This window comes from Humulus lupulus, chromosome 1 (genome assembly GCF_963169125.1).
Source record: "Humulus lupulus chromosome 1, drHumLupu1.1, whole genome shotgun sequence".
Taxonomy (NCBI): Eukaryota; Viridiplantae; Streptophyta; class Magnoliopsida; order Rosales; family Cannabaceae; genus Humulus; species Humulus lupulus.
Genome location: NC_084793.1, coordinates 137,373,641 through 137,398,114, shown reverse-complemented (window position 1 = coordinate 137,398,114; position 24,474 = coordinate 137,373,641). Strand labels below are relative to the sequence as shown.

The 24,474-nt window shown below is 40.0% G+C and overlaps 1 protein-coding gene across 1 annotated transcript in view; it reads right to left on the bottom strand.

The window, feature by feature from the left end:
• LOC133822513 (uncharacterized) overlaps positions 1-24,150 on the bottom strand; it is a 36,462-nt gene extending 12,312 nt beyond the window's left edge. Inside the window, exons 1-3 of the mRNA XM_062254886.1 lie at positions 23,775-24,150; positions 22,259-23,113; positions 21,405-22,175 (exon numbers count right to left, since the gene is read on the bottom strand). Of these exons, the coding sequence (XP_062110870.1) occupies positions 21,405-22,175; positions 22,259-23,113 (1,626 nt within the window). The 5' untranslated portion in view covers positions 23,775-24,150. The remainder of the gene's footprint in view (positions 1-21,404; positions 22,176-22,258; positions 23,114-23,774) is intronic.
• Positions 24,151-24,474: the final 324 nt, after the last annotated feature.

Here is a 24,474-nt window from a genome sequence, read left to right as displayed (position 1 = left end):
TTGTACGTTTAAAATCTTAGTTAAGTATTAGGCCTTGGACCCAGTTGTATCCGGGGTTTTTAATTAAAAACTTAGTTCGTGTTAGTTTTATCGACACCTCGCTTTTTTTTTAGAAAAAACTGGTTAATCAATTTTACCAACTTCTAAGTTTCAGAACCTGGTCGTATCCAGGGTTTTTATTTAAAACTTAGTCCGGGTTAGTTTTATTGACACCTCGCATTTTTTTAGAAAAACACTAGTTAATTAATTTTACCATCTTCCAAGTTTCAGAACTTGGTCGTATCCAGGATATTTAATTAAAACTTAGTCCGTGTTAGTTTTATTGACACCTCGCGTTTTTTAGAAAAACACTGGTTAATCAACATTACCAACTTCTAAGTTTCAGAACCTGGTCGTATCTAGGATTTTTAATTAAAACTTAGTTCGTGTTAGTTTTATTGACACCTCCCGTTTTTTAGAAAAACAATGGTTAATCAATTTTACCAACTTCTAAGTTTCGGAACCTGGTCGTATCCATAATTTTTAATTAAAACTTAGTTCGTGTTAGTTTTATTGACACCTCGTGTTTTTTATAAAAACACTGGTTAATCAATTTTACCAACTTCTAAGTTTCAGAACTTGGTTCTCGGGTTATATGCCCCCCAAGTAATCAGGAAGTCGACTTGCTGGGTTACTTTGGACCAATGCTACCATCCGAACTAACACGTAGATGAAACCATACAAAGACACAAATATACCATAATTTTTTTTCTTAAATTAAATGGCTTTTATAATCGAGCCTTACATAGACAGGTGGTTTGATCATTGATAGTACTGTTTTAAATGCATAGCATTCCAGGTCCGTGGAACTGTTTCCCCATCAAGTCGAGCCAATTTGAAAGCTCCCTCCTGTATGACTTCCACTATCTGATAGGGCCCTTCCTAACTCAGACCCAAGGCACAATCTTCAGGGTCCTTGCCTGCTAAAAATACCCTTCAGAGAACCAGGTCGCCTAAACCAAAGACACGCTTCTTGACCTTTGAATTAAAATAACGAGTGATTTTTTGCTGATAATGCGCAAGTCGTAGCTGAGAATCTTCTCATTTTTCATCAATTAGGTCGAGGGACACGCTGAGTAATTCGTCATTCCATTCCTGGTTAAAGGTCTGTAGCCTATGCGTTGTTATCTTTGTTTCAACGGGAAGGACAGCCTCACTCCCGAAAGTCAGGGAGAACGGGGTATGCCCCGTAGAATTTCAGTGAGAGGTCCGGTATGCCCATAATACCTACGGGAGCTGCTCGGGCCAGATTCCCTTGGCCTCGTCTAACCTCTTCTTAAGGCTTGCTTTGAGAGTTTTATTCACGGCCTCGACTTGCCCGTTGGCCTGCAGGTAGGCCACTGAGGAGAAGCTTTTGATTATGTCGCATCTTTCACAAAATTCGATGAAGAGATCACTATCGAACTGTGTTCCATTGTCTGATACAATCTTTCTTGGCAGTCTGAACCGGCAAACAATATTCTTGACCACGAAGTCGATGACTCTTTTTGAGATGATTGTTGTCGGGGGCTCCACTTCCGCCCACTTCGTAAAATAATTGATGGCCACTACTGCATAGCGAACTCCTCCCTTTCCCATGGGCAGGGCTCCAATTAAATTGATTCCCCACACCGCAAACGGCCATGGGGAAGATATCATTTTCAGCTCGACTGGCGGAGCTTGGGTGACTGTGGCAAATCTCTAGAACTTATCACACTTTTGGACATAGGATATGGAGTCCTTTGATAACATGGGCCAAAAGTACCACTGCCTTAATATTTTCAAGGCCAGGTTCCCCCCCCCCCCCAAGCGTGATCCCCACAGAAGCCTTCATGCACCGCCTACAAAATAGTTTTGGCTTCCTCTGGCAGAACACACCGTAGAAGAGGTAAGAAATGGCCACGTCGGTACAACGCCCCGTCTATGATTGTATACCTTGGAGCTTGATAGAGTATTCTCCTCGCATCTTTCCGCTCATTAGGAAATTTTCCCGTCGTAAGATACTCTATTATGGGAGTCATCCAGGTCGATCTGATATCGATCATCTTGACCTCCATTGCGCTTTTTGCCACGGTTGGACTTTCCAAGAATTCCACTGGTACTATGCTCAGAGTCTTGGCTTCTTTGGAGGTAGCGAGTCCAGCCAAAGCGTTGGCATTGGCGTTCTGCTCGTGAGGGATCTACTCGACTAGGCTATATTCCAACTCAGATAGCTCCTTCTTTACCTTTTCCAGGTAAGCCGCCATCTTGGCCACCCATGCTTGATATTCCCCAGACACTTGGTTTACCATGAGCTGGGAATTGCTGTAGCACTGGGCGTCCCTGGCTTTCAACTCCTTCGCCACTCTAAGCCTGGCCAATAGGGCTTCATACTCGGCTTCGTTGTTGGACACCATGAACCCGAATCGCAACGCGAAGTGGAAACGATGCCCTTCAAGGGATATTAAGATGATCCCAGCCCTAGACCTGTTCTCGTTAGATGACCCGTCCACGAAGATTCTCCATAATTCCTACACTGGTTCTCTCAAGGGCTCCTCCTGGAATCCAGTGCATTCATCCATGAAATCAGTCGGGGATTGGCTTTTGGTTGTAGTTCAGGGTACGTACAGTATCTCGAACTAGCTGAGCTCGACCGCCTATTTCAACAGACGTCCCGATGTCTCAAGTTTCTACAGCACCTGCCTTAAAGGCTGATTGGTCATGACGTGGATTGAATGGGATTGGAAATATGGCCTAAGCTTCCTGGAGGTCGTAATAAGGCAGAAAACCATCTTTTCCATTAGAGGATACCGAGATTCTGCTCCGAGAAGTCTTTTGCTTATATAATATACTGGCTTTTGAACTCGGTCCTCCTCCCAGACCAACACGGCGCTGGCCGCACTTTCTGTCACAGCTAAATAAAGAAAAAGGGGCTCTCCTGCCGTTGGTTTAGATAACACTGGTGGCTCGGCCAAATGTGTCTTTAGGTCGAGGAAAGCATGCTAGCACTCCTCAGTCCATTAAAACTTTTTGTTCCCTCTGAGCAGGTTGTAGAATGGCAAACACTTGTCGATGGATTTAGAAAAAACCGATTGAGGGCTGCCACTCTTCCTGTTAGACTCTGGACATCTTTATGCGACCTGGGCGAAGGCATTTCTAGCAGCGACCTGATTTTTTCGGGGTTTGCCTTTATCCCCCTGGTGTTGACTACGAATCCCATAAATTTTCCCGACGCCACTCCGAAAGTACATTTCTGGGGGTTTAACCTCATACTATACTTCCTTAGAATCCCCAAACATTCCTTCAGATTGGAGACATGGTTATCGGCAGTCTTTGACTTGACAAGCATATCATCAACATACACTTCCATGTTTTTCCCGATCTGATCAGCGAACATTCTGTTGACCAATCTCTGGTAGGTCGCCCCAGTGTTCTTCAGCCCGAAGGGCATGACTTTATAATAGTACACGTTTGTTGGAGTTATGAAGCTAGTATGTTCATGGTCCACGGGGTTCATAGCGATCTGGTTATATCCAGAGTACGCATCCATGAAGGACATGAGCTCGTGCCCCGCGGTGGCGTCCACCAATTGGTCAATCCTTGGCAAGGGGAAACAATCCTTGGGACAGACTTTGTTCAGATTAGAGAAATCGATGCAGGTCTGCCATTTCCCATTTGGCTTTGGGACCAGGACAGGGTTGGCGATCCAGATCGACTATTTAACCTCGCGAATAAAATCACACTTCAAAAGCAGAGCTACTTCTTCTTCCAGGGCTTCAGCTCGGGTTATACCCAGACACCTCTGTCTCTGGGATTTCACAGGCATGCTTTTGTCCAAATTTAGCATATGCATGATGACACTCGGGCTGATTCCTATCATGTCTTCATGGGACCAAGCAAAAACATCTAGATTTTCTTGTAAAAATGTTACCAGCTCCGCCTTTCTTTCGGCGTCAAGATTTTTCCCGAGTTTAATGACCCTCGAAGCATCTTTGGGATCGATGTTTACTTCTTCAAGTTCTTCAATAGCCTGGATCTCAAACCTATCTTCACCTATTCGGGGATCAATATCCTCGCTCGGGGTGGTTCCCCTGCAACTGACTTGATGAGGTTCTTCCATCCTAGGATTAGCTCTGACTTCCTGGGATTCCTCGCCTCGATACTACACGGCCATCATTTGCTACCCGGGTTGTGATTTTCCCTTCATTGAAATGCTATAGCATTCCCTAGCAGTGAGCTGATCACCTCAGACAGTACATATTCCCGTGGATGAAGGGAATTTTATCACGAGGTGGCAGACGGAAGTTATGGCTTCGAATTCCATCAGTGTGGGCCTACCCAAGATTGCATTGTATGCGGTCGAACAATCTACAACCACAAACTCGAGCAGCTTGGAAACAGTTCGTGGTCCCTCACCCAGGGTTATCACCAACTCAATCATTCCAATAGCTGTCGAACCTTCACCAGAAAACCCATACAACATCATGGAGGTTGCCTTTAGTTCGGTCACAGAAAATCCCATTTTCCCCAGTGTGGACCTGAATAGCAGGTTCACAGAACTCCCGTTATCAACCAGGGTCCGCCTAACTCTCCGATTGGCGAGCTGGACGGTTATGACAAGAGGGTCGTTATGCGGGAATTGGACATGACTAGCGTCTTCTTCAGTAAAATTGATTGGTTGTTTCTCCAATCGTTGCTATTTAGACAAACGTTGCTCTGGGACGAACTCATCTCCATTGTGAGACCTCGGCTCATTGACATACCTCTTCTGGGCATTTTTGCTCGTGCCTGCCAGATGAGGGCCTCCAAAGATGGTGGTTATCTCTCCTCCTATTATTGGAAGAGGGGTTTCCTGATTCACCTGGGCTCCGGTCTGATTTGCAGGGGCTTCCAGAGCTGATTGAATGTTTTGCCCAGCGAGCTGATTAGGAGTGATTCGATTCCGGACATACTGAGCCAGGGGCCCGGCCCTGATGAGCGTCTCAATCTCATCCTTCAAATGCTTGTAGTCATCGGTGTTGTGACCAATGTCATTGCGGAATCGAAATTTTTTTGAAGGGTCTCTCTTCGCCCTTTGATTTTTTAGAGGCCCCGGCTTCTTCCACGGAAGGCGGGCATAATTTCCCAAGAAGATGCGCTCTCTGGTATCCGTAAGGTCGGCGTAAGTCGCGTAGATTGGTTTGAACTTCTCCACGGGCTTATTTTTCTTTGAACCATTCTGGCTGCCTTCGCCACTTCCCTTCCTCTTGCTTCCTCCCCCTTGGTTATTCTGTGTAACGGTTTGAGCTGTAGCTGCAACATCCGTTATCGCTTCAACGGGCTAGGCAGGGTCTTGGCTGGTTCCTGCTACTGAATCTCGCGCCTCTTTCAGGTTGATCCACCTCTGAGCCCTGTTCAGGAACTCGTCCACTGTGTTGACGCCCTTTCTCTGCATCTCTTTTCCACAGGTCACCTCTAACAAGGATTCCTGTTCTCATTGCCATAAGCCTAGAGCTTTCATCTGCGTCTCTAGCTCATGCAGCGATGTTGGCAAACCTACTCAAGTAAGCCTTCAGAGGCTCTCCGGGATGCTGCTTTACGTTTTCCAGGGAGTCTGCCTTTATCCGAGCTGCTTGAGAAGCCTGGAACACCTTCTTAAGTCAGCGGAGAAGCTCTTCCATGATCTGATAGAATGCTTTTTGTATTGCTTGAACCATTTCCTAGCCAGTCCGACCAGAGTCAAAGGGAATACTAAGTACCTTAACTCGGGTCCAATGTTATGGGCCATCATTAGGGTATTGAACATCCCCAAGTGGTCGGATGGATCTCCATCTCCGTCGAATTTTGATAAATGAGGCATCCTGAAACCCGGCGGGTGTGGTGTTGCCGCGATGCTGGGGGTGAAAAGCTCGAGCTCATCCCCTAAGTCATACTCGTCTTTTTCCTTTTCTGATAGGAGTCTTTTCATCAATTCCTCCATCTGGGCCAACCTCTAGAGGGTTGGGTCCTTAGTTCCCTAGGTTTGTTCAACAGCTCCCATTCGACCGTACACATTTGACGGGTTATTGTCCCTCCAAGTTCGAGCTTGGTTTGGTGGGGGATTCCCGTTATCGCGTACTTTGAAAGGACTTCCCTCATGGTGAGTGTCGGTGACTCCATCGCGAGCCGAATTAGTTCTTTGTGAGTTTAGGTGATCTCGCAGATCGGTATGTGGATCAACCCGATGGTTTTGAGCTGAACTCAGTTGATTCCTCAAATCTGTGTTGGTCGTACCACTTCGACGATCCTCCATCCAATAGCTTCCATTAGAGAAGCTCAGAGCTTGCGGTCGAGGATGAGGATCTAGAGCATTCCTACGTGCTCGCGGGACATGAACAAGGGTAGCGGGAGGAGGATTCCTCCTGCTGTTTTCGTAGGCAGGAACGTCTCAAGTAGAACGAGGTGGGGACGGATGCCTTATCGGCGATGGAGGGTGTCTGATTGGTGAAGCAATTCTCGTCCCATCAGGTTAGACCAAACTAGCCCGAGGTTGCTCTACTCCACCATTTTTGGTTCCCTGTGCATGACAATCTGATCGGGGTACAGGGAAGTCGGTTGGTACATGTCGTCTTTGCGAGTTTGTCCTTGACCATCTGCGTGGATTGCCATGGGCATTTGACGGTGGCACTGAACTCAGAGTCGAGGTTCTGACCGACCGACTGACTCGTTGGTGTTCCCTGGGAAAGCCACCAAACGGGGTGTCTTGGCGATTACGCGACATGGGAATAGAACTTGGGGTTGAGGTTCTAACCGATCGGCTTGGCATGGGTCGACTATCCCGGCGAGACTTATGAGTCTCGCCTTGCCTCTTTTCGACATTAATGTCGGTTGCAAGAGGGGGTAGTTGAGCCAAGACCTCCTCGATTTGCTTGTTTGCTTTGGCTAGATGACTCCTCTGTTGGAAATGTGCCCTAAAAGCATATGTAGTAGACATTGTTTTTATGAAATAAATAAATAAATTGAATTTGTTATGCATATATTTTATGGACTATATTATTATATGATAATTTTATGTAAATATCAGGAAAATTCCTAAGTTCATGTATGTAATCTCAAACACGTATTAGTACGAGAGGATTGTGTTTGAGATAAATGAACTTGAATAGTTCGCAGTAAAATAAAGTTATGGAATCTTTAGATTAATTACTGCAAGCACGGTCCACTAGTATTATGAATACATGTGATCTAGATCTGGATCACTAGTGTGGTAGGACACTTTAGTGGAGGTGTTTTATATATTAGAGAATATATAGAACTGGACCAGATATGTTTATTAATACTTAGTTAAATACCGTTTCGAAGTATTAATTAAATATATCAATTGATGATCATATACAAATAGATCTTAATCCTGAGGTTACTATGAACTCCTGTTTATGTTATATGAGTTATTTGATTCACTTGTTAGGGTCTGACAGAATGATCAAGCTAAAAACTTTTGTTTTGGGAACTCATTAATATAGATGGCTGGGGACATAGTATACATATATGGAATCTATACCTTCTCGCAAGAGATTGAATGATGGTTCTCTTAAGGGTTGACTTTTGGGACTGAAAGGTTATTGTGCTCAAATTCATAATTTAGTTATGAATTAACCTTCACTAGTAGAGTCAATGGTACTTAAGGAAACAAGACATAATTAAAAGGGTAAAACGGTAATTTTATTCCCGATTAATTATGAACCATTATTAGAGGGTCAAGTTGTATGCAATGATTAAATCAATGGACGCTTTATGATTATAAAGTACTCAGTAAATGAAATGTCTATAATTACAAGAGTGCAGTCTCATATTTATAGTGGAATAATCATGAGATTAATAAATTAAGATTATTTAATTAAAGAGTTTAATTAATAATCTCAAATTTAATGGAGCTTGGAATTATAGGTCCATAGGTCCCCATAGCGGCTCTATCAACACTGTTCAAGGTAAGAGTTGATATGAAGGAAAAATAGTTTAAAGACATATTTAGGAATAAATTTGTTCTTTAGACCAAATATGCAATTATATGATAAAAGTGATTAATTAATTAAATACAAATTAGTTGTAGTTAACCAAATTAATTAATATTTAATTATTATATATAATTTTCAAAATTATATTAAATAATTAAATTAATTTTCGAAATTTAATTAAATAATTAATTAATTATAATTTTCGAAATTATAATAAATTAAATATTTAATTTCAAAAATTTGGGTTTAATTAATTAGTAGAATTAATTAAATATCTTTATTTGAGTGGGAGAAAATAATCTGATAAGTTCAAATTGGATTTGAATTTAAAAGATTAATATTTATTCAAATAATTAATTATATTTGATAATTAATTAAAAAGATAATTAATTTGAATTCAAATTTGAATTAGTTATCAGGTTGTTAGATCTTATCTGACAAAGTAATTTAAATAAATAATTAAATAAAATTTGAAAAACAAATATCCCTAGAAATTAGGAAGCTACACGTTCACACACAGTCCAGGACTATGTGTGGCGTGTAGCACCAGTGTTTTTCAAGGATGGGATTTTCAATTTTATTTATTTAATTAATTAATTAATGGATAATTCGAAAATTGGTTTTTGGATTTTTTTCATTAATGGGATAATTAATTATTTAAAAATTAAATTGTAAAATGGTTATAGATTTAATTTTTAAATTTTAAATTTTTTCTGTTAAGTATGACTGATCAGAAAATTATTCAGATAAGATAAGTGAAGAGAGTGAGACTACTCTGACAATTTCGCTCTGTGAAAATAGAACGATAGTTTTCTCTCCCTGAAAATAAAAGAACCCATTCTTAGGCCTATTCTCTTGATCTCATGTGTTAAGTACATCAAGTAGAATCACAAATAAACTATCCTTCATTCTCTAAGTGCCCACACATTTCTTGAGGTGTAGAGAGCGCTTTGGAAGATCTTGGTGTGAGTACGTGGAGCGGCTTGGATAGGAAGATCGTTCTAAATACGAGAAGATAGCAAGGACACTTGATAGGCTTCAAGAGGTATGATTTCTATCACTATCTTGCTTATGATTAATGTATGTATATTGATGGATCCGCATATTTAAAGGTAGTTTAAATATGTTACAAAAATTTTGTTGTACACTGGGCCAACCACACCACCTTTCCGCTGCGTATTAGGAAACTCGTTCCTAACAATTGGTACCAGAGCGGTCATTAATCTCTGCATACATTAATTACTGTGTGGGCATAATATGCATTCTTATGTTATTGTAATATATGTGAATGGATGGATGTATGTATGATGATAGTTTGTTCTTAAGGGTCGTTAATTATATGGTGTTTTGGGTTTAGGAATTGTTCTTAAAATTCTAGATGAAAAATGTAAGCCATTTTGGAGCATAGGAATTTTTGTAATTTTAATTTTATATGTTAAAATTATTTGAAAAATTATGTAAGGCCCGAGCCCCGGGTTCCGAGCCCCGAAGCCCGAGCCTCACCCAGCCCCCTGCTGCGTGCCCAGCCCCAGCCTGCATGCCCATCCCCTGCAACGTGCCCAGCCACTGCTGCATGTTGCCAGCCCAGGCGTCCAGCAGCCGTGCGCCCCTGCCCAGGCCGTGCGTCCCTGCGCCATGCCCCTGCGCACCCGCCCAGCTGCTCCCTAGCCCAGCCTGCGCGCCTGATGCTGCCAGACCCCAGCGCCTGATGCTGCCGCACCCTAGCAGCCTGTGCACCCCATGCCGAGCCACCATATGCAGCCGCCCCTAGGGTTTCTAAACCCTAGGGCTTGCATCCAAAAATTTTCCATTTAAATTATGGGTTTAATTAAGTTAACCCATAATTAAAATTTGTTTTATTTTGAATTAATTGTATGAGCCCAAATTCAAATCTGGGCCTAATAACTTATTGGGCATCAAACCCAAGTTAATTATTCTTAAAATTTGTTTAAGATAATTAAAAGTTATTTTAATTCAAAATTAAATGGATAAGTGGCTTAATGGATCAAAACTATGTGTGAAGGCCCTGAGTAATAGATAGAGATCTATTTAGGTCTTATTTAGTTTCTTACATTTTTGTGTATATTTTTGCAAGTGTTGTAATTTTTCTAGAAATACCCAAGACACCCGGCCCGCATTTATTTATTTATTTAGCTAGTATTTATTTATTTAAATGTTTGAATGTGATTAAATTGTTTAATACTTTATCATGCATTTTTTGACATGCCATACATATAACCCACACAGTATTTAAAATTGTGCATGCATCTCATATGAGTAGAAACATGCCTTAGGATTGTCCTATGTGATTATATGCTGGTCCATATAATAATAAATCTAGTTTTTAACTAGTTCAAGAGCGGAAACAGATTTTAAAAGTGGTTTAATTTCTAGTATTTAATAAAATTGTTTTATTAAATTATAAATGATATTCTTAGTAATTATAGCAAAATAAAATTGAACTAATTAGGGCATAGTTCTATAATTTTAATTTTGCTTAATTTGATTAGTAATTATTAGAATATCATTTGGTAAAAATAGATCACTTTATTTTTACAACCAATTAAAAAGCATATGATGTTTTGAGAAAACACATGTTCTAAAATAGTGAGTGGGAGAGGGAGTTATGACAATAAGTCCCATGGTCTCCATTATTAGTTAGCACCGAGGTAACATGGAGAGGGCCTCGCGGCACCATTGCTTGTGTCCCCCTAAGGAAGGCTTCCGACTGTGTTATTCTCAAGGCAAACTTCTTTTTCAAGAATAAGATTTAATGATGTATTTCAAGTTTGACTGCCCCTAAGGCACACTCTTGAGTTAAGTCATTGATCTAAAATAATGGGTTACACTCACAAGGTACATTAGGCTTTCGAGCGGACTAGTGTATTCTTGACCAAACAAGCGGTTGTTTATAAGTCAAAAGAGAAATATTGATTTAAGTTTTAACTTATAAATTTGAGAGATTGTCTCAAAATTAATTTGGAATTAGTCTGACCTACCCTAAGGCTGGTCCATTAATGTTCAAATTAATTAATCGTGGAATAAGTAATTATTTTTTTATGTGTTTTTTGTTGCATTCATGCATCACGTTTACTATTCCGAAAATAACTGATATTTATTATATGCATAGATTCATTTTGTTTATTTATTTATTTTCAGCAATTATGTCTAGCTCAAATCATGTATCTTCTTTACTTGCTAATGAAAAGTTGACTGGTGAAAATTACATGAAACGGAAATCAAACTTGAACATTGCATTAATATGTGAGAAGCCTAAAAAGTCATCCAAAAGCAAAGAGAACAAGAACACTAAAACCTCCAAAAGGAAGACCCCAAAAGGGACTTGCTTTAATTGTGGAGAAAATGGTCACTGGATAAGAAACTGTTCAAAGTATCTCGCTGACCTCAAAGAGAATAATACAAGCAAATTTGATTTACTTGTGTTAGAAGCTTGTTTAGTGGAAGATAATTCCTCAACCTGGATAGTAGATTCAGGAGCCACTAACCATGTCTGCTTTTCTCTTTTGATTCTTAGTTCAACGAGGAAGCTTGTTGATGGAGAGGTGACTATGAGGGTAGGCAGTGGACAGATTATCTCTGCAGCAGCAGTTGGAACAGCCCGTTTGGAATTTGATAATAATAAATTTCTTGTTTTAGAAAATGTTTATTATATTCCTGGATTTTCTAGAAACTTAATTTCTATTTCTATGTTGCATGAACAAAATTTTAAAATATCTTTTAATAATAATTCGATTGTTATTTCAAGATATGGTTTTAAGATATGTTCTGCAAAATCTATCGATGGGCTTTATAAACTGCAAGCTAAAGAGAAATCTGTAAATAATTCTGAATTATTTAAAATAGCCAATCCTAGATCTATTAAACGCCAAAAGACTGATTTCGATAGTGATACATATCTATGGCACTTGAGATTGGGCCATATTGGTCTAGACAGAATAAATAGGCTTGTAAAGCATGGTCCTTTATGAGAACTATCTATTGGATCTCTCCCAGTTTGTGAATCCTATCTAGAAGGCAAAATGACCAAGAGACCTTTCTCTGCCAAAGGTTCAAGAGCCACAGAACCACTTCAGCTAGTACATACGGATGTTTGCGGTCCACTCAATGTACAAGCAAGAGGAGGTTATGAATACTTCGTCACCTTTATTGACGATTATTCAAGATATGGTTACCTATATTTAATGCAAAGAAAATCTGAAACTTTTGGAAAGTTTAAATAATTTCAAGCAGAAGCTGAAAATCAATTAGGTAAGTCACTAAAAGCTCTTCGATCTGATCGAGGAGGAGAGTACTAGGATTTTGAATTCAAGGACCATCTGTGTGAGCATGGAATTCAATCCCAACTCACAGCACCTGGAACGCCACAACAAAATGGTGTTTTGGAAAAACGGAACAGAACGTTATTAGATATGGTTAGATCAATGATGAGTTTCTCATCATTACCACTGTCATTCTGGGGCTATGCAATTCAATGTGCACTATACATATTAAATGTTGTTCCATCTAAGTCTATCCAAAAGACACCCATAGAATTATGGAATGGTTGTAAACCTAGTTTACACCATTTTCGAATTTGGGGGTGTCCTGTACACGTGCTTAAAGGAAAGACCGGGAAGTTGGAATCACGCTCTGAAGTGTGCATGTTTGTAGGTTATTCCAAAGAGACAAGAGGTGGAATTTTCTATAGTCCAAAAGAAAACAAAACATTTGTATCGACAAATGCAACTTTTCTTGAATATGACTACGTAAATAACCACAAACCTCGTAGTAAAGTTTTTCTGGAGGAGATGGTCTCAAATGAAGTTGCAAAGTCACCAGCAACAACCAATGAAAAACGACAAGAGGAAACTACTAATTCTAGTCAGAATAGTAATGAACCTCGTCGTAGTGGGAGGGTTAGCAAGCAACCCACACGCTATGAACACGAAGTTCAAATGCTTGTGTCTGACACAAACAAAGACGATCCATTGACATTTAGAGATGCAATGAATGATTCTGACAAGGACAAATGGCAAGATTCCATGAACCAAGAAATGGAATCGATGTATTCCAATTCTGTCTGGGTTCTTGAAGATCCACCTGAGAATATCAAACCCATTGGTTGCAAGTGGATATTCAAGAAGAAAAGAGGAGCGGATGGGAAAGTAGAGACTTTCAAAGCAAGGCTTGTAGCCAAAGGTTACACACAGAAAGAAGGGGTTGACTATGAAGAAACCTTTTCTCCTGTAGCCATGCTAAAATCCATTCGTATACTCTTATCCATAGCTGCTTGCATGGATTATGAGATTTGGCAAATGGATGTCAAAACAGCTTTTCTGAATGGCTACCTTGACGAAACCATTTACATGTCTCAACCAGAAGGGTTCGAGTTAAAAGGTCAAGAGCAAAAGGTTTGCAAGCTTCTTAGATCCATTTATGGACTCAAACAAGCTTCTAGATCTTGGAATCTTAGATTTGATGACACAATTAAAACGTTTGGTTTTGATCAAAACGTTGACGAACCTTGTGTCTATAAACAAATCAAAGATGGTGTAGTAGTATTCCTCGTTCTTTATGTTGATGATATATTACTGATTGGAAATGACGTAACAACATTAGCAAAAGTAAAGAACTGGTTAGCTGAACAATTCCAAATGAAAGATTTGGGAGAAGCAAAGTATGTTCTGGGCATTAAGATTCTTAGAGATAGACAGAACAAAACTTTGGCATTGTCTCAAGCAACTTATATTGATAAGGTGCTAGAACGCTTTAATATGCAAAACTCCAAAAAGGGTGATATGCCAACCCGTTCTGGAGTATTCCTTTCCAAAGAGCAGTGTCCCAAAACACCTCAGGAAGAGGAAGACATGAGACAATATCCCCTATGCCTCAGCAGTAGGCAGTCTAATGTACGCCATGTTGTGTACAAGACCTGACATTTGTTATGCAGTAGGGATAGTCAGCCGTTATCAATCCAATCCTGTATTGAGTCATTGGACTGCAGTAAAGAATATTCTCAAGTATCTTAGAAATACTAGAGATTATATGCTTGTTTATTCAGGTGGATACCTGAACCCCACTGGTTACACTGATTCTGATTTTCAATCAGACAGAGATAGTCGGAAATCGACTTCTGGATCAGTGTTTACTCTTGGAGGAGGAGCGGTAGTCTGGCGAAGTATTAAACAAACCAGCATTGCAGACTCCACCATGGAAGCCGAGTATATAGCGGCTTGTGAAGCAGCTAAGGAGGCTGTGTGGCTCAAAAAGTTCTATTCCGATCTGGAAGTTGTACCAGATGTGGATAAGCCACTAGTCCTATACTGTGACAACAGTGGGGCAGTAGCTAACTCAAAGGAACCACGGAGTCACAAGAGGGGAAAACACATCGAGAGGAAGTATCACTTGCTAAGAGAGATAGTTCATCGAGGAGATGTTGCAGTTATGAAGATAGCTTCAGAGCATAATCTTGCAGATCCTTTCACAAAGACTTTATCCATAAAATCTTTTAAGGAGCATGTAAGAAATATGGGAATGCGATAGATGCATCATTTGCTTTAGGGCAAGTGGGAGATTGTTGGAGATGTGCCCTGAAAGCATATGTAGTAGACATTGTTTTTATGAAATAAATAAATAAATTGAATTTGTTATGCATATATTTTATGGACTATATTATTATATGATAATTTTATGTAAATATCAGGAAAATTCCTAAGTTCATGTATGTAATCTCAAACACGTATTAGTACGAGAGGATTGTGTTTGAGATAAATGAACTTGAATAGTTCGCAGTAAAATAAAGTTATGGAATCTTTAGATTAATTACTGCAAGTACGGTCCACTAGTATTATGAATACATGTGATCTAGATCTGGATCACTAGTGTGGTAGGACACTTTAGTGGAGGTATTTTATATATTAGAGAATATATAGAACTGGACCAGATATGTTTATTAATACTTAGTTAAATACCGTTTCGAAGTATTAATTAAATATATCAACTGATGATCATATACAAATAGATCTTAATCCTGAGGTTACTATGAACTCCTGTTTATGTTATATGAGTTCTTTGATTCACTTGTTAGGGTCTGACAGAATGATCAGGCTAAAAACTTTTGTTTTGGGAACTCATTAATATAGATGGCTGGGGACATAGTATACATATATGGAATCTATACCTTCTCGCAAGAGATTGAATGATGGTTCTCTTAAGGGTTGACTTTTGGGACTGAAAGGTTATTGAGCTCAAATTCATAATTTAGTTATGAATTAACCTTCACTAGTAGAGTCAATGGTACTTAAGGAAACAAGACATAATTAAAAGGGTAAAACGGTAATTTTATTCCCGATTAATTATGAACCATTATTAGAGGGTCAAGTTGTATGCAATGATTAAATCAATGGACGCTTTATGATTATAAAGTACTCAGTAAATGAAATGTCTATAATTACAAGAGTGCAGTCTCATATTTATAGTGGAATAATCATGAGATTAATAAATTAAGATTATTTAATTAAAGAGTTTAATTAATAATCTCAAATTTATTGGAGCTTGGAATTATAGGTCCATAGGTCCCCATAGCGGCTCTATCAACACTGTTCAAGGTAAGAGTTGATATGAAGGAAAAATAGTTTAAAGACATATTTAGGAATAAATTTGTTCTTCAGGCCAAATATGCAATTATATGATAATAGTGATTAATTAATTAAATACAAAGGGAAATTTCACTTTTTATCTCTAATAATACCTAATATTACCAAAAAATCCCAACATTAATAATATTTTCAAATTAATGCTAAACTTTCCTCCCATACCCAAAATACCCCTCCCATTATATCAAAAATTCACAAAACCTTCTCTTCCACTCTCCTCCCTCTCTCTCTCTAATTCTCACGAAATCTCCATAAAACCTATAGTTTTGTATAATTTTCTTGTCAAAATCATTGTTAGTTATCTCCATTGTTTCTGTGAATTCGTTAATATCAAAGGCAACATCTATTTTGAGAGTTTTTGGAGGAGAAAAACCATGGGTAATGAGATTTTACATTTTGTGTTGGGTATTATTTGTTTACATTTTTTTTTGGCTATTTTGAACAGATCTGAGCCTATATTGGTGTATTTTTCGGGATTTTTTGAGAGATTCCGCGATCTGTGTTTTTCTGGGTTTTCTGCAATTTTTTTGCTCGATAAAAGCTCGATAACGGTTCGATAACGGTTCGATGGTATGTAGAAGAAGGTCTTTTTAAGAGCTCGATGTAGCTCGATGTTAGCTCGATAATAGCTCGATAGGTTCGGTTTAGTGCTCGATGGAAACTCGATAAGGGTTCGATAAGGGGTCGAATGGATCTATAATATGTGAGCTCGATAGTAGCTCGATATGAGCTCGATAGGGTTCGATTGAGGGTTTGGTTGTGTTTTATGGTCGGTTTTGAGAAATGATAGCTCGATGCTAACTCGATAATAGCTCGATAGGGGTTCGATGGAGGGTTTGGTTAGGTTTATGTTCTGTTTTGAGAAATGGTAGCTCGATGATAACTCGATAATAGCTCGATAGGGGTTCGATGGAGGGTTTGGTTAGGTTTGTGTTTTGTTTTGAGAAAGGGTAGCTCGATTCCAACTCGATAATAGCTCGATAAAGCTCGATAATGTTATTTTTTATTGCATTTCTGGAAAAATGACAGTTTTCCTGACAATGTTAATGTTTTTTTTTCCAACACAGGCTCTATTGTCTACGTTTTTGTATCCTACAATGGTGTTTGGGAATTACAAGGGAATAAGTGGATTTTCAAGGACCCTCAATGCACGGTGATACCGATGGAGGATACTGTAACGTACTTGCAACTTCTTGACATATTGCACAAGGAACTTAAAGCTGATAAACAGATGTATGAGTTGAAATTGGAGGTTCCTTACACTTGCGGCGACCAACCGTTTACACCCGTTCATGTTGAAAGTGATCTTGGTGTCCGTGCATTCATAGGAGTAACATCTAAAGAAAGGTTGGCCTTGTGTGTCACTCCTGTTAAAAAGATTGTCATTGCAGACCCATATTCCACTCCCGGACCTGAGGGAGCAGCCAGTACTTTAGGATTTCCTATTGGTGACCTGAGGGACAACCAGTATGAGTACAACCCCTATGTGAATGACGATCCAGTAGCCGAACACAATGAGGAATTAGGAGACAATTCGGTGGATGATGATCTATTAGCTGAACATTTGCAAGTAGAAGAAGCACAAGAACAACCAATACGTCATATTGCACGGACGAACCCACCAAGTCAAGGACGCCGAACACCTGGCACCAGCTCTAGTCGTCATGGTGGAACAGAATATAACTATACAGGGAACATTTCAATATGTTCAACAGAAGATCACAGAAAATGGAGTGCTCCCATGTTTACAAAAGAAGATATCATAGCTTGTAGTCGTTCTGAATCACCCTCATCCGGTATAGCGTTGGGGGAATTACATCTTGGGAAGACATTTGAGAACAAGATGGAATTGAAAACCAAAGCGGCTCTCTTTGCAATGAAGAATAATTTTGAGTTTATGGTTAAGAAGTCTGGTACTGATGTGTTGTATATCACCTGCAAGGATCCTGATTGTGGTTGGAGAATAAGAGGGAAAAAAGTAGCGCGATCAGAGATGTTTGAGATCACTGTTTATAATAGTGTACATACTTGCTCACTAGAATTGCGACAAAAAGACCACCGTCAAGCAGCACCTTCTTTCATTGGGCACCTTATCAAGAACAAATATGCTACTGATGGCACTAGCTATCCACCAAACAGCATAAAGGAGGATATGAAGAATAATTTTGGGATCGATATGAGTTATATTAAGGCTTGGAGATGCAGAGAGAAGGCACTCGGTTATGTTAGGGGGACACCTGAAGAATCATACTCCAAGTTACCTTCTTACCTGTACATGCTGCAGCAAAAGAATCCAGGTACAATTACTGATTTTGTCACAGATGACGGTCGCTTTCTTTACTGTTTCTTCTCACTCGGAGTTTGTAGAAGGGGATTTACATCATGTCGTCCTGTTATATGTGTGGACGGCACTTTCTTAAAGTCAAGGTACGGTGGCCACATGTTGTGTGCTGTCGCATTGGATGCGAATAACCACATTTATCCAATTGCATTCGTGATTGTTGACAGTGAGAATCATGCTTCTTGGAAGTATTTCATGATGAAATTGAAGGAAGCCATTGGAGTTGTTGATAATCTGTCTTTTGTTTCAGACAGGCATGCTAGCATTATTTATGCTCTTGAGTTGGTCTTCCTTGATGCCTACCACGGCGCATGCTACCATCACATAAGTATGAATGTAATCGCTAAGTTCAAGACCGATCACTGTCACAAGGAGATGTATAATGCGGCATATGCATTTCGGAAGTCAAAATTTCACAGGTTCTTCAATAATATAAAGCAAATGGATCCTGCCATAGCTCAATATCTCGAGGGTATTGGCTTCGATAAGTGGACTCGTGTATACTTTCCTGGGAATCGATACAATGTAATGACAAGCAACTACGCTGAAAGTTTCAACAACAAAACCAGAGACGCAAGAACCTTCCCAGTCACTACTTTTGTGGAATTCATTCGTTTCACAATTCAGTCATGGTTTGCCGCGCGTCGTGAGGAGGTAGAGAAGTGCACATCGAAATTAGCAACAACATATGAGAAAGATGTCTCAGGCATTGCGGATGATGCAAGGTACTTGAAAGTCCATCCTCTTGGACAGTTTGAATTTCATGTGGTAGACCCAGAAGGTGATGGTGAGGTGAATTTGATGACCAAATCATGCTCTTGTGGTCAGTTTCAAATAATGGATTACCCTTGTGTTCATGGTGTGGCTGCGGCCATGTTGCGCAATGTCAACATTTACTCACTGTGTTCACCATATTACACTACTGAGATGTGGAGGGAGTCTTACAAAGAAACAATTTACCCAACTGGCAATGAGGATGATTGGGAAGTTCCCGAGAACATAGAGAAAATGCAAGTTGGGGTTCCCGTTGAAAAACAACCAGTTGGTCAACCGAAGAAGAATAAGGTGGGAAGAAGGAAGACAAACCGCACTCCATCGAATGGAGAAATCATTCCCAGTCATCGCAAGTGTAGCATGTGTGGTGGTCTTGGCCACAACAGGGCTACATGCAAAGCTAGGCTTTAAACTTTTTTTTCCCATTTGAACTTGTTGTATTAATAAACTCTTTTTATTTGATTTTTCTGAAAAGTTATGTTTATGGCAAAGCTAGGCTTTAAACTCTTTTTTCCCATTTGAACTTGTTGTATTAATAAACTCTTTTTATGAAGGTAACAAATTTTGATAATTCAATAACAGTTCGATATAGCTTGATATTAGCTCGATAACAGCCCATGAAAATTATAAAAAAATGTGAACAACAAACTGTACATGTAAAGACCCTGTATATATACAATCATCAAGGTAACAAATTTTGATACCACAAGTCTGTGGTCCACTTGTTCCTGAACACCTCCATATTTTCATCGCAGATAGCTTCCAATGGAAGACCGACCATTAGATGCTCAATATACTTGATAGCATACACACCACAATCCCCACTGTAAAAAAATATATATATATTAAGTGCACATTACTATAAATTTAGTTAGAAACAAAATTAGTATGAAGATGATGTTTGTTACCTTCTCTTTGACTGAGGGAGCTCGTGTTTCTGTTTGCGACGCAATGTGAACTGATGCGGCCTATTTCCTGCTGATGGAATCTTCAACATCAAGCTATCAGTAAACAATTTACTCTGCATTAACAGAGAAGGTAGCATAAAGCACCATGGACTCATAATATCCTCAAGCTTTGCGTCACTAATCACCGAGTTGTCTGAATCGTAAACAGTCAGAGTCCAACTAGAAATGGAAGCCTCAATGGCAAACCAATGTTGTTGTCCATAGTTCTGGCACCAATATACATCCTCAACTCCTCCCCAAGATGCCAGAAACTGCTGCTCGATGCCGGTCAACATGGACATAATGTCAGCATCCCAATAATACTTTGTTTTGTCGGCTGTTTTCTTGAACTGATCATATCGGGCAGGTATCACTTGTGAGAAATAATTGTTCATCACAACTGCATTCTGTCGATATATATTGGGAAAATACTTGCGACGCATACGAAGCATGTGTTCTGCCGCATCAATATGCTGCAAAAGAGAGTACGATAAAAAAATTAGCAAAAACCATCATAAAATGCTGATGTCGAGCTCCATCGAGCTCACATCAAACTCATATCGAGCTCACATCAAGCCAGTATGAAACAGTAAAAAAACAAACTACTTTAACATCCCTATTGAACTACCATCGAACTACTATCGAGCTCACATCGAGCCAGTCTGAAACAGTAAAAATAACCTACTTTAACATCCCTATCGAACTACCTATCGAGCTCACATCGAGCCATCATGAAATAGTAAAGACAACCTATTTTAACATCCCTATCGAACTCCCTATCGAGCTCCATCGAGCTCACATCGAGCCACTTTGTTAAGGGAATTTTCACTATCGAACTCATATCGAACTCACATCGAGCTTTTAACATCCCTATCGAAACTACTATCGAACTAATATCGAGCTCACATCGAGCCACTCTAAAACAGTAAAAAAACAATCTATTTTAACATCCCTATCGAGCTACCTATCGAGCTCCATCGAGCTCACATCGAGCCACTCTGAAACAGTAAAGAACAACCCCTATTTTAACATCCATGTCGAACTACTATCGAACTCCTATCGAGCTCACATCGAGCCAGTATGAAACAGTAAAAATAACCTACTTTAACATCCCTATCGAACTACCTATCGAGCTCACATCGAGCCATCATGAAATAGTAAAGACAACCTATTTTAACATCCCTATCGAACTCCCTATCGAGCTCCATCGAGCTCACATCGAGCCACTTTGTTAAGGGAATTTTCACTATCGAACTCATATCGAACTCACATCGAGCTTTTAACATCCCTATCGAACTACTATCGAACTAATATCGAGCTCACATCGAGCCACTCTAAAACAGTAAAAAAACAATCTATTTTAACATCCCTATCGAACTACCTATCGAGCTCCATCGAGCTCACATCGAGCCACTCTGAAATAGTAAAGAACAACCCCTATTTTAGCATCCATGTCGAACTACTATCGAACTCCTATCGAGCTCACATCGAGTCAGTAAAAATAAAACATGTAAAATTGAAAACAGTCCATAATTAGGTATAAATTGCTTACCCCATCATTGAGCCACGACTGGGGTGTCTTCAATGTCAGAAACCATGCTGGACCGTGACTCCCAGTCTTTACATCCCGCGGGGTCTTGTTGGGCATGTCTCCAAGAAGCCACTTGCACATTGTCCTATACTGTTTGGGATTTGGCTTCTTGAGAGGGTCCAGCACATGTGTAGCCTCTTGTGTAGCCTCGTCTGCTGGTGCAGCTGCAGCAGTGCGAGGTCTTTTCCTCGTGGGATCCGTATAGTCCTCAAACCAATCTGGCTTGCGTCTTTGGCGTCTAGCCCTCTGAAACTGAACCCCAGCAACATCCTCAGGGTTGACAATAACGACTCCCGGAGTCTCAGCATCTGGTGTCACAATGATGGTAGGGGGCGTCGTTGGATCATCAACATAGTCTAGCGGAAGATCCAATGACTCTAACTCTGAATCTTCATTGGACCCCCTCGGTTTCTCCTTAACAAATGTCAGGATCTGACTGAGTACGTCCAAGATCACTGACTGGTTCTTCAAGAGGGTCTCCTGTCGACCCTCGACTCTGTCCAACCGCTCAATCAAGTCGGCCAGCTCAGGGGCTGAGGCTGAGGCTGGTGGTGGGGTTGGTGTTGGGGCTGACACTGAGGCTGGGGCTGATGTTGGGGCACAGGTTGATGCTGGGGCTGAGGCTGGGGCACAGGTTGAGGCTGGGGCTGAGGCTGGGGGAATAGGAGGGGTGGGACCTGCAACCTCCTCCCCCGGGGCAGCATCAACAAATATCTTGGCTGCCTCGGCAGCCTGAGAAACTTTCTCTGCCATTTTCTCAAAAGTCGCATCCTCCTCCTCATCAGTCTCCGAGGGATCCTGGCCAAGCCCAGGATAAAGGGGAAGATCTCCCTCAGTCAAAGACAAGTAATAGTCTTTTTCTGCTGGCCGAGGCTTCAACATCGGAAGAACAATTAACTGCAAACAACATAAAACATTTGGTTAACTCAAATAATGATAAAAGATAAGCATATAGATAAAAAAAAAACAACATAACTTACATTCTTCTTCAATAATATCGGTGCGATGACGGACTTGGTGAAATCCTTGTTCCTCCGATGCGACCAGCTAAGCATCCTCGGGAACATGTTTCCCGAGCTCACAACAAGCTCCACCGCAAGCTGTTGGATAGCCTCATATGCCCAGTACTGTAAGGCGGGGGCATAACCATACATACTGTATTTGGACTCTTGCTGCACCTTGGCATCCTTCTTGGCATCATAGTTGGCCTTTTGCTTCACCATGTCCTTCTTACAAGAATGCAATAGCCTCCTATAAGAGTACTTCCCCCATGGATAGCTGAAGAAGTACTCTACATTCTCAACAATTTTTAGAATATCTCGCCAAATGTGCAGTTTTCCCTCAATGGCATTCAGAACCCCCTCAACAAACAGACATAGACCAAGCTTGTACACATCTTCCACAACCGTACAAGTCTTGAAAGCATGGTCCACCTGTGACAGCTTTACTTTCTCAGCATCGTTGAAATACTCCTTTATCAACCGATCGCTGAGATTACGCCCTTCCAACTCTTCTGGTGACGGGAAGGCACTGAAATCCAACCCCGTCACCAGGGCAAACTCTCCCATGCCGAATCTACAAGACTTCGACCCCAAGAAAAAATGCACCTCATCTTCGTTGTTGTTGGCGATTTTCCTCAGCAACAGTTGATGCACCAAGACTCCGGAGAAATTAAACTCCGAAGCCAAAAAGAATTGCTTAAAAGGGGATTCCTTAGCCCTTTCAAGCAGCCCGAGCTCCAAAAACCTGGTCTTGATGTGATTTAAAGTACTACTACCCCGATATGTCACTCGACCAGGAAAGTGATCACTGAACGGAACAAGCAACTTAGGCATCTGTAACAACACATGAAAAAAAATTTGTAAGAAAACAGAATAAAAAAAATTTCAAAAATACACTGAAATAAGTTGTCATCGAGCTCTATCGATCTCTATCGAGCTATCATCGAGCTGCAACATACCCTATCGAGCACTATCGAAAAACTATCGAGTTCCATCGAGAAATATCAACAACCTAAATTTATCGAGCCTAACGAGCCAGCATCGAGCCTATCGAGCTAAGAAAAATCAGTCTGTCTAGATAAATAACCATCGAGCTACAGTCTAGTCTCATATCGAACCATTATCGAACCTATCGAGCTAGGAAAAATCTGTCTGTCTAGATAAATAACCATCGAGCTACAGTCTAGTCTCATATCGAACCATTATCGAACCTATCGAGCCCTTGTAATATAATACAACATATCCTACCGAGCTCTTATCGAGCTCCTATCGAGCTCATGTCGAGCTCCATGTCGAGCTCATATCGAGCCATAATCGATCCATCATCGAACTGTTCAAACTACCTTATCGAGCCTACTATCGAACCATAATCGAACCTATCGAGCCACTGGTTCAAACCCAGAAAAAATTTCCCACAAAATCGGACAACCCATTCCACAAATCACAGATTCAACAACGATATAAAGCAAATATGGACTTGGGTTCAAGATTTTACCTTAGTTTTTTAAACTTTGAAGGAAATATGCTCCGTGGGTCTCGGGTTTGACAGAAAAATGGGAGTTTGCAGTGGGCTCGAGATCGCCGGAGAAATGGGAGAAGGTGGGGGCTCGACGGAGAAGGTGGGAGCTCGACGGAGATGCGGGCTCGACGGCTCGACGGAGATGGCGGCTCGACGGAGGTGGGGGTTCGATGGTTTTTGGGGGATTTTTGTGAGACTGAAAGAGAGAGAAACCGAGACTGAGAGAGAGAAGGCTGAGATTGAATGGGAAGGGTATTTTCGGTAGGAGGGAAAAGCTTAGCATTAATTTGAAAATATTATTAATGTTGGGATTTTTTGGTAATATTAGGTATTATTAGAGATAAAAAGTGAAATTTCCCAATACAAATTAGTTGTAGTTAACCAAATTAATTAATATTTAATTATTATATATAATTTTCAAAATTATATTAAATAATTAAATTAATTTTTGAAATTTAATTAAATAATTAATTAATTATAATTTTCGAAATTATAATAAATTAAATATTTAATTTCAAAAATTTGGGTTTAATTAATTAGTAGAATTAATTAAATATCTTTATTTGAGTGGGAGAAAATAATCTGATAAGTTCAAATTGGATTTGAATTTAAAAGATTAATATTTATTCAAATAATTAATTATATTTGATAATTAATTAAAAAGATAATTAATTTG